This window comes from Chrysemys picta, chromosome 13 (genome assembly GCF_011386835.1).
Source record: "Chrysemys picta bellii isolate R12L10 chromosome 13, ASM1138683v2, whole genome shotgun sequence".
In the NCBI taxonomy this organism is placed as follows: domain Eukaryota; kingdom Metazoa; phylum Chordata; order Testudines; family Emydidae; genus Chrysemys; species Chrysemys picta.
The window spans coordinates 14,480,337-14,490,322 of NC_088803.1; the positions used below are offsets into that span (position 1 = coordinate 14,480,337).

At 47.2% G+C, this 9,986-nt stretch overlaps 1 protein-coding gene across 1 annotated transcript; it reads left to right on the top strand.

The window, feature by feature from the left end:
- Positions 1 to 1,687: 1,687 nt before the first annotated feature.
- LOC101942621 (olfactory receptor 4Q3-like) lies at positions 1,688 to 5,642 on the top strand. Its single transcript, XM_042846952.2, has one exon. The coding sequence runs from the start codon at positions 1,693 to 1,695 to the stop codon at positions 2,623 to 2,625; it is 933 nt and encodes a 310-aa protein (XP_042702886.2). The 5' UTR covers positions 1,688 to 1,692; the 3' UTR covers positions 2,626 to 5,642.
- The last annotated feature ends 4,344 nt before the right edge of the window (positions 5,643 to 9,986 follow it).

Below are 9,986 nucleotides of genomic sequence, written 5' to 3' on the forward strand. Positions count from 1 at the left end.
ATTGGGCCAAAGAGCAAGCTTGGGAATGACTCTATAGCCTAGTGGTTAGAGCACTCAGGCTGGCTGGCTGGGAGAAACCCAGGAGGCAGCCCCCCCTGCCCCAGTGACCAAAACAGTGGGGAGGCTCCAGACTGGAAGACAGGTAACATTGTGACAATATTTAAAAAGAGTAAATGGGACAACCAGGGGAAACCTAGGCCTATCAATCTGGACATCAATCCCAGGCAAAATAGTGGACCAGCTGATATGGGCCTTGATTAATAAAGAATTAAAGGAGGGTAATATAATTAAAGTCAATCAGCATTGGTTTATAGAAAATAGATCCTGTCAAACTAATAATATCTTTTTTGATGAGATTACAAGTTTGGTCGATACAGGTAATAGTGTTGATGTAATAGACGTGGACTTCTGGAAGGCATTTGACTTGCTACTGTACGATGTTTTGATTAAGAAACCAGAAGAATACAAAATGAACCTGGCACACATGAAATGGATTAAAAACTGGCTCAAAATGTAATTGTAAGCAGTGAATCATCATAGTGAGGGTGTATTTCCAGTGGGGTCCTTCAGAGGTCAGTCTTGGCCCTACACTTTTAACATTTTCATCAATGACCTGGAAGAGAACATAAAATCATCACTGATAAAGATTGGGGGAGTGATAAATACTGAAGGGGACAGGTCAAATTCAGAGCAATCTGTATCGCTTAGTAAACTGGGCACAAACAAATATGACGTGTTTTAATACAGCTAAATGTAAATGTATACATCTAGGAACAAAGAAGGTAGGCCATACTTACAGGGTCGGGGACTCCATCCTGGGACGCAGTGACTCTCAAAAATATTTGGGAGCCGTGGTGGATAATCAGCTGAATATGAGCTCCCAGTGTGATACTGTGGCCAAAAGGACTAATGAAATCCTAAAATGCCTAGTCAGGGAAATCTCAAGTAGGAATAGAGTGGTTATTTTACTTCTGTATTTGGCAGAGGTGGAATATTGTGTCCAGCTCTGGTGCCCACAATTCAAGGAGGATGTTGCTAAGTTAGAGACAGGTCAGAGAAGATCCACAAGAATGATTAAAGGATTGGAAAACCTGTCTTAGAGCTTAGAGACTCAAGGAGCTTAGTCCATTTAGCTTAACAAAGAGAAAGTTATGGGGTGACTTGATCATAGTCTATAAGTACCGACATGGGGAACAAATATTTGAGCTCTTCAATCCAGCAGAGAAAAGTCTAACATGATCCAATGGCTGGAAGTTGATGCTAGGCACATTTAAAGTGGAAATAAAGTGCAAAATTTTAAAAGCGAGAGCAATTAACTATTGAACCAAGGGCTGTGGTGGAGTCGGACCAGTTTAAAATAAAGATCAGATCTTTTTTCTTTCTAAAAGTGATACTCCAGTTCAAATGAGAGTTAATTCAGGCAAGTTTGATGGCTGTGTTACGCAGGAAGTCAGACTAGATGATCACAGTGGTCCCTTATAATGTATAAATCTATGAATGAGTTACTGGTGGCGGGGGGGGGGGGGGGGGGAGCTGGGAGTCAGGACTCCTGGGTTCTATCACGGTGCTGGGTGGAGGGTGGGGTTTGGTGGGTAAGAGCACGGGCAAGAATGGAAGCCAAAGCTCCTGGGTTCCCTCCAATGTGCTACCTCCCAATTTCATTATTTTCTCTCTCTTCCAGGCATTGAGCTGATGAATGGCTCGGCAGTCTCACAGTTCACCCTCCTAGGCCTGTCCCACTCCCGCCCTCTCCAGCTTCTCCTCTTCGGCCTGGTCTTGGCCTGCTATGCCGCCAGCCTGCTGGGCAACTTCCTCATTGTGGTGACCGTGCGGGTGGACCCACGCCTCCTCCAGTCCCCCATGTACTTCTTCCTGGCCAACCTCTCGCTCATTGACATGGCCCTCGGCTCAGTGGCTGCTCCCAGGATGCTTGGCAACTTGCTGAGCGAGGGCAGCACCATCTCCTATGGGGGCTGCATGGCCCAGCTCTTCTTCCTTCACTTCCTGGGTGGCTCCGAGATGTTCCTCCTCACACTCATGGCCTACGACCGCTACGTGGCCATCTGCCACCCACTGAGCTACGCCGAGACCATGCACCGCCACCGCTGCCTGGGCCTCCTGGCAACCTGCTGGGCTGGAGGCTTGCTCCACTCTGCCACTCAGCTGGTGTTGGTGGTCCGGCTGCCATTTTGTGGGCCCAGCAAGCTGGATAATTTCTATTGCGATGTACCTCAGGTGGTCAAGCTAGCTTGCACCGACACCTACATGGTAGAGATGCTCATGGTGTCCAACAGTGGCCTGATCTCTCTGGTCTGCTTCCTGGTCTTGCTGGGGTCATATGGTGTCATCTTGGTGACTCTCAGGGGACGCTTTGGTGATGGGGGCGGTGGGAAGGCTTTGTCCACCTGTAGCGCCCACCTGATGGTGGTGAGCCTCATCTTTGTACCCTGCATTTTCGTCTACCTCCGGCCTTTCTCCAGCTCACGGATGGACAAGATGGCCTCCATCTTCTACACCATCATCACGCCAGTGCTGAACCCCATTATCTACACCCTGAGGAACCAGGAGGTCAAGGAAGCCATGAAGCGACTGAGGCATAGGTTTTGGTTCCCTTGTTGGACATAGAAGTCAAATGGGAGCAGAGAAAAAGAGTGATTTATTTATTCATTTATTTATTTATTTTACGAGGATCAGTGTAAAGTTTTGCATGTGGCATAGGGATCTACGTGAAAAAAATCATGCGGTTCTAGGAATATGTTTGGTTTCTTCTTAGGCAGGTGTCAGGGTGTTTTTAATGAGGATTTCTGCCAAATTTGTCATGTGACACTGGGATCCTTGCACATTTTTTTCATCCTTTATGTTTCAGTGTCTCCTCAGTGAGTCTCGAAGGTGAGTGGGTGGGAGGTTAAATATTTTTCAGCAGGATTCATGAAAATTTTTTCATGTGACATCTGGAGCAATGGAAAAAAACGTATGTGGCTTTTGGACTGTCTCTGTGTTTTTGGTGTAGTGTTAAGGTTGGTGACAGAAGTAATTGGTTGGAATGATTTTCATGAGGACTGGTGCAAAATGTCACATTTAATAATGGGATCAGTGAGGAATTTTTCATGTGGTCTCAGTGCCCTAATTGGTTTTGGTTAGTTGTTAGGAAGGAGATGGGGGGTCATGGAGTAATGGTGAGAAAGATTTGCACAAGGTTAGAATCATGGAGTCGTACACGATCCCTTAATGCTTTGGGTTTATTTCATAAAGTAGGTTTGGGGAGTTGGGTTTAAGTTGTTGGCAGTGGACAGGGGGATTCGTGAAAAAGATTTTCACGATGATCCATGCACAACCTTTCATGCAGTATTGGGCTCTGTGTGCCAGTTTCCACAACTCTGCAGGTCCCCTTCAGCTGGGACCCAGTTGCAGTGCATTGTTGGAAAACAGTGGGAAGGCTTTCCCTGGAGTTGTGTGTGAAATTTCTCACATGGATTCAAGACTCCAGGGCTCTCATAAAGGAAAAGAAAGCTTTTGGGAAGAACTGGGGAACATGTTCTTCTGGAAGATAAATACAACATTTTTCATATGGCTTCAGAAGTTATTATTTTGATTTCTCCTTATGAAGGATGTGGGTGATAGGGGGAAGGGGTGATTTTTTTTTCACAAGTATCCATGCAATTTTTTCAAATGAGCTGGGTGAATAATGGCAGTTCCAAATATGAGAGTCTGGACATTTTTTTTTAAACCAAAAAAACTTGGTTCAAGTAGAACCAGATTTGAAAATTTGAAAACACATTTTGGCAAATTGAAATTTTTTTGGTTTGGGTCGAACAAAATGTTTAATTCAATCTGAAACATGTTGTCTCCAGGTGTTTTTAAAAGGCCTGATTCATAAAGTAGCTGGTGGGGACAGCTGTTACTGCCCTTATATGGATTAGAGGGGTGGTTAGGCCACTGATGTGGGAGACCTGAGTTCAATTTCTCTCTCTGCCTGATGGGGAGAAGGGATTTAAATTTGGGTCTCCCACCATGCCCTGGTCTATGGGATTTTTGGATGCAGTGCTCTCTTTGGGTATGTGTACACTGCAATAAAACACCATAGCTGGCCTATGTGAGCTGACTTCGGCAGGGCTTTAAATTACTGTGTAGATGTTTAAACTTGGGCTAGATCCCGGATTCTGGGACCCTCCCCTATCTTCATATCCTTTCTCCTCCTGAAAAATGCACTATATGTGAATTTGACACAAATTGGTGAATAGTTTTGGACAATTTCCACCCCCCCACCCTCTCCCCAGAACTTAGACAACATTCACAAAATACCCAGAGAAGGAGCTATCTCCAACATCCCAGCTGAGCACCCTACCACTTAGAAAGGAGATGGCTCCTTCTCTGGCTGTATAGTTTTGGTACCCCGAAAAGTGCATTTTTCAGTGAATTTACCAGTTGCCAAAATTCTTTTGCCCAGCCCTGTTCAGGACCCATCAGTGTTTTGGTTTTTCATGGTGGAAGAGTTGGGAGCTGGTTTGAGGGTGTTGGGTAGGAGGGGGTAAGTTAAAAACAATTTAATGAGAATGGTGTAAAAATGTTCATGATTTGTGTGTATTCATCCCTGCCTCCATCCACCTTCCAGTCCCCTGTCTTGTTTATCTCTGTACAGCCTTTTGGAGAGTGGGTTTTAGCAGGGCTTTATTTGAAACATGCCAGTGTATAAAGTAAGACATACTGTAAATAGTTTATTTAAATACATGTAACCCTTCTGCTCATCTAAGTTGGCAGCAACAAGGGCCGGGTTCTGTATCTAGGGGTTTCGTTTCAATAACGCAATGCAAAACCGGCTCCAGCCCCCACCCAGTGACCTGGGACAATTACATACCACCTCCTGGGTGCCTCTAAGAGGCAATACTTCCCCTCTCGCAAGCACGGAGTCTGAGTGTAGCAGAAAATGTTTAATAACATGAGGTAAACGACATCAGCATTAAATTGGAAAAACACCACAAACAGGATTCATAACACAAACCCCCATGAGCAAAAACCCACCCCAGCAAATTGGGCTGTGTCCTTTCCCTTTGGTTCTTGAATCCAGCAACCCAAAAATCATCCAGAGTCCCCAAAGTCCAACACCCCCAAAGTCTCTTGGGTCCAGCAACCACCCAAAGTCCCAAAAGTCCAACAAACCCCGAAGTCTCTGTCCCTGCTCAGTGCAGCCCCAGAGTAAAAGGGGGGGGCACGCAGAGTGTTAAGGGGCACCTTACGTGATCCAAGGCCGGCCGTCTCTCCGTGGGGTTCCGCCGCAGCCTTCATCACGAGCCAGTCCACTTCCTGCCGTCCCACGAGCTGCTCCGCTCACCGACCTGTGAGCCGCTCCAGCCGTCCCCGCAAACAGCTCCGCTCGCCGTTCCTTGGGCTGCTCCAACCGGCCCCACAAGGCTACGCACCGCTCCTCCAGTCATCCCCACAAATTGCTCCATCAGCTTCAGGCTCCCCCACTAGTTAATACAGCACTCAGTGATCTCAGCTCTTAATAACTTTAGCTCTCTTATGATTTCAGCTCTTAGCGATTTCAGCTCATAGTAGGGGAGCCCCAGTGCTGGTGCACCCTTGGCCCAAAGTGAATTCAGCTCAGCAGCCTGTAACTAGACTCCTAATAAAAAGAAGAACAGGAGTACAAGGACATGGGTCCTGAACAAGTACTCCTGTTCTTCTTTTTGCGGATACAGACTAACACGGCTGCTACTCTTAGACTCCTAATGGAATCAAAGTTAGCTCTGACATTCCACAGTGGAGAAAGGAGGTGGTGCAATTGGTGTTTCAAGCCCTCAGAAGAGGGCCCATACCATCAGGTACAAATACCTATCCCCATCCTCTCTCCATTCACTGGGTTTTGTAACCCATGCCCCTTGTCAAGCAAGTGCTACTTAGGTAATGGTGAAGGACTCACTCAGTCCTTCTGTCATACAACAGTTCCACTGGCCTTGATTCACAGAATCAGGGTAACAAAACTTTATTCTTCCTGCCCCAATAACAGAGAAACTGGGGATCCCACACCAGCCAAAGTAACCACTTTCAGTTGCTGTTGTTTCATGCCAGGCAAGTGGGTGTGCCTATGCAAACAAGATCAGCCCCTGGAGTTCTTTTCCACACTCGCCATAATTCACCACCAGATGTCAGGGTAGAGCTCATCCTGACTCTGCTTACATCCTTCCCTCAGCCGAGAATTTGTCGTCCCAACAAATCACACTCCCTATTATACCAACTCACTGGTTCCCTCCAAAGGGCCTCAGATAGCCCACTTTAGCTTCCACAAGCCTGTGTGCTAAACATATTGGTTCCTCACTAATCACCCCAGGTGCATCATAAGTCAACCGTTTTACTGGTCTTATTACCCTCTCTCGTCTATTGAGAATCTCTGTTGCCGTAGTAGGGGTGACAGCCTCTTGAACAACAGATGGAGAGGTTTCCTTTGAGGGCCCCTTGGCTACTGGCATAGGTCCCTGCATTTCTAGTTCTAACAGTGGAGGGTCCAAGGTGCCCAGGACATCCTCCACCTGTATGTCTCCACTGTCCAATAACCTGTGTGTGTCATCACATGGGGGTCCCACCAGTGGCTCAGGGGTGTCAGGAATGGGCCTAAATACTTCTGCCATGGGGTTTAGGGCGGAAGAGGAGGAGCTCTCTTTTGATTCAGCTGATCGAGACTGAAATCTTGTCTCCATCCCAGGATACACCATGGTTGTGTCTTCCTCCTCAGACTCACTCTCGGATGTGCTGCATAGGGGTAGGTTAGCTGCAGGGGGCTGGCTGTCCACGTTGGAGGGCAGCTTTGGTCCAGCACCTTCATTCTGCCTGGTTGCCCTGTTGTGGCCCATCTCATAAGGGGTGCCTACCAATTCCGCCACAGGGAGCAAAAGGTTTCTATGCACTGTCTTTGTCTGCCCTGGACCCTCTTCAGGTTTGATCTTGTAGACCGGCAGGTCTCCTAGCTTTTCCATCACCAAATAAGGTATTGCCTTCCATTTATCAGCTATCTTGTGTTTGCCAGCAATACCCAAATTTCGCAGCAGGACTCTGTCCCCCAGCTGGAGCTCTTGCAGACGTACCCTAGCATCATATCGATGTTTGTTGTGGTCTGTGTTCTTCCGAGCCGCAGATGTAGCTAAGTGATAAGCATCCCGCAGCTTTTCTCTTAGTCGGGATACATATTGCTGATGAGTTTCATAGCTATCTCCATCCTCTGATACACCAAAGCACAGGTCTATGGGTAATCTTGGTTCTCGCCCAAAGATTAAGAGATATGGGGTGACTCCTGTAGCATCATTCTTTGTGGCATTGTAGACGTACACCAGAAATGCGACATGTTGGGTCCAGGTTGCCTTCTGCTCTGGCTGCAAAGTCCCCAACATATCTAATAGGGTTCGGTTGAACCTCTCTGGCTGAGGATCACCTTGCGGGTGATAAGGCATTGTCCTAGACTTTTTAATTCCCGCTATCCTCAGCACCTCCTTCAGAAGGTGACTCTCAAAGTCCCGCCCCTGATCTGAGTGTATCCGGGCTGGAAATCCATAAACTGAGAAATATTTCTCCCACAGTACTCGAGCAACAGTGGTGGCCCTCTGATCACGTGTGGAATATGCCTGCACATATCGCATATAGAGGTCAGTCACTACTAGAATGTTCCCAATATTCCTCTTGTCTACTTCTAAAGACAAGAAATCAATGCATACCAGCTCCAGAGGTTTGTTGCTGGTGATGTTCTTCAGATATGCAGCCTTCGTGGGCAGAGTTTTCCTTTGAACACATCGCGTGCAGGTCTCACATTTCCTGCGAACATCTTCAGCCATACGAGGCCAATAGAACCTACTACGAATAAGTTCCAGGGTCCTCTCCATCCCTAAATGTCCAAAGTCATCATGCAAGGCCCTCATGGCCAGAGCTCTGTACTCTTTTGGCAGCACTAGCTGTGCTCGTTGCTTTTGTAAAGGGTCTGTGGTCACTCGGTGTAGCACTCCCTGAATCAGTTTTAGTTTGGTCCATTCTCTCAATAGTAGTTTACCCTCCGGGTTAGGTGGGACAACCACAGCGGGGCTTCGCCCCTCCCTTTTGGCAAATAGTGTATCACAAATGTCAATATCTTGCAGCTGGGCTTCCTGCCCGTCAGCCGCATTGAGCATGGGCAAAGGAGATTGGTCCAACGCAATATCGTTCACTGAAGCAGAAGGCACGCATTCAGGGGGCAGGCCCAAAGCTTCTGCAGCACATCCATGAAGACTCTAATGGGACTCTGGCTCCCAGCAACTCACACTGCAAATAGCCCTCATTCCATCTGTGGGTATCACAGCAACTCCTGGTGCCTGTGGATGCCTGGACAATGCATCTGCATCTACATTGCTTCTCCCTGATTGGTATTGAATGCTGAAGCCAAAGCGGCCACCCATCTTTGCCCTGTAGCATCCAGCTTAGCACTTGTTAACACATAGGTCAGTGGGTTGTTGTCTGTCCACACCTGGAACTGAGCACCATATAAGTAGTCTCGAAATTTCTCAGTGATGGCCCATTTCAAGGCCAAGAACTCCAGCTTGTGGGTGGGATAGCGAGTTTCACTATCAGACAGTCCTCGGCTGGCAAAGGCTACAGGTTTACGTTTTCCTTCCACTTCCTGGTACTGTACTGCTCCCAGACCCTCCAAACTGGCATCAGTATGCAGGATAAATGGCTTGCTTGGGTCAGCAAAGACTAGGACTGGAGCATGAGTTAGGCAAGTAATGATTTCTCGAAAAGCCCTTTCACATCTCTCATCCCACCGTGGCCCAAATGGTTCGAAGGGGCCATAGTGTCTCTGCACAGGAGGCTTTGGGGACCTCCCCTTATTCTTGGTCTTAGATTTGTTCCTGCTGGACTGGTATCCCCTGGTAAGATCATTCAGAGGTTTTACAATCGTAGCATAGTTTTTCACAAATCTGCGGTAGTAGCCACTAAACCCAAGAAAGGTCTTGAGTTCTCTGTAGTTACTTAGACATGGCCATGTAGTGAGTGCTTCTATTTTATCGGGATCAGTACTCACACCCTCTTGGGACACGATGTGACCCATATACTTCACTGAGGTCCTGCAGAACTGGCATTTGTCAATTGAAAGCTTCAAACCATAATCCTCTAACCTATCAACCACTTTAAGAAGTCTTTCTTCATGCTCCTCCAAGGTTCTTCCAAACACAATCAGGTCATCCAAATAAACTAACACTTGCAGTAAATTCATGTCTCCCACAACTTTCTCCATAAGACGTTGAAATGTGGCAGGTGCTCCAGAAATCCCTTGGGGCATGCGTTCAAACTTATAAAACCCTAATGGGCAGATGAAGGCTGTCTTCTCCTTATCTTCTTCACCCAGAGGGATCTGGTAGTATCCACTCCGAAGATCCAACACAGAGAACCACTGGCTTCCCAGCAAACAGTCTAAGGCATCTTGGACTTGGGGCATTGTGTACTGGTCAACCACAGTACGGCGGTTTAGGGTGCAGTAGTCAATACACATCCGGATTTTCCCATTCTTTTTACGGACCACCACAATGGGTGAGGCGTATGGGCTGCGGGACTCTGTAATGATGCCATTCGCAGCCAGCTCCTGAAGATGTTGTCGCACATCTTCCATCTCGGAGAGGGCAATCTTCCTAGATCTCTCCCTGAAAGGTCAAGAGTCATGTAGTCTGATGTTGTGCTCTACTCCTTTTGCACATCCCACATCCCACTCATGCAATGAGAACACCTTGGATCTTTCACAAAGTTTCCTCCTCAGGCGATCTTTCCACTCCTCGGACAACGGTGAATCTCCAAAGTCGAACTTCGCTGGGTCTATTGTCGGAACTTGAGTCTCACACTGGGGTTTTACAATTGATTCAGGCTCAAAGAGGTCTGCTATCTTTTGTCCTTGTTTCACAACAACATCTCAACTTGTTTCATTAGCAATCAGTATAGTCACCTTTTCCTGGGCTTCAGCAGGGAGGGTTATGACT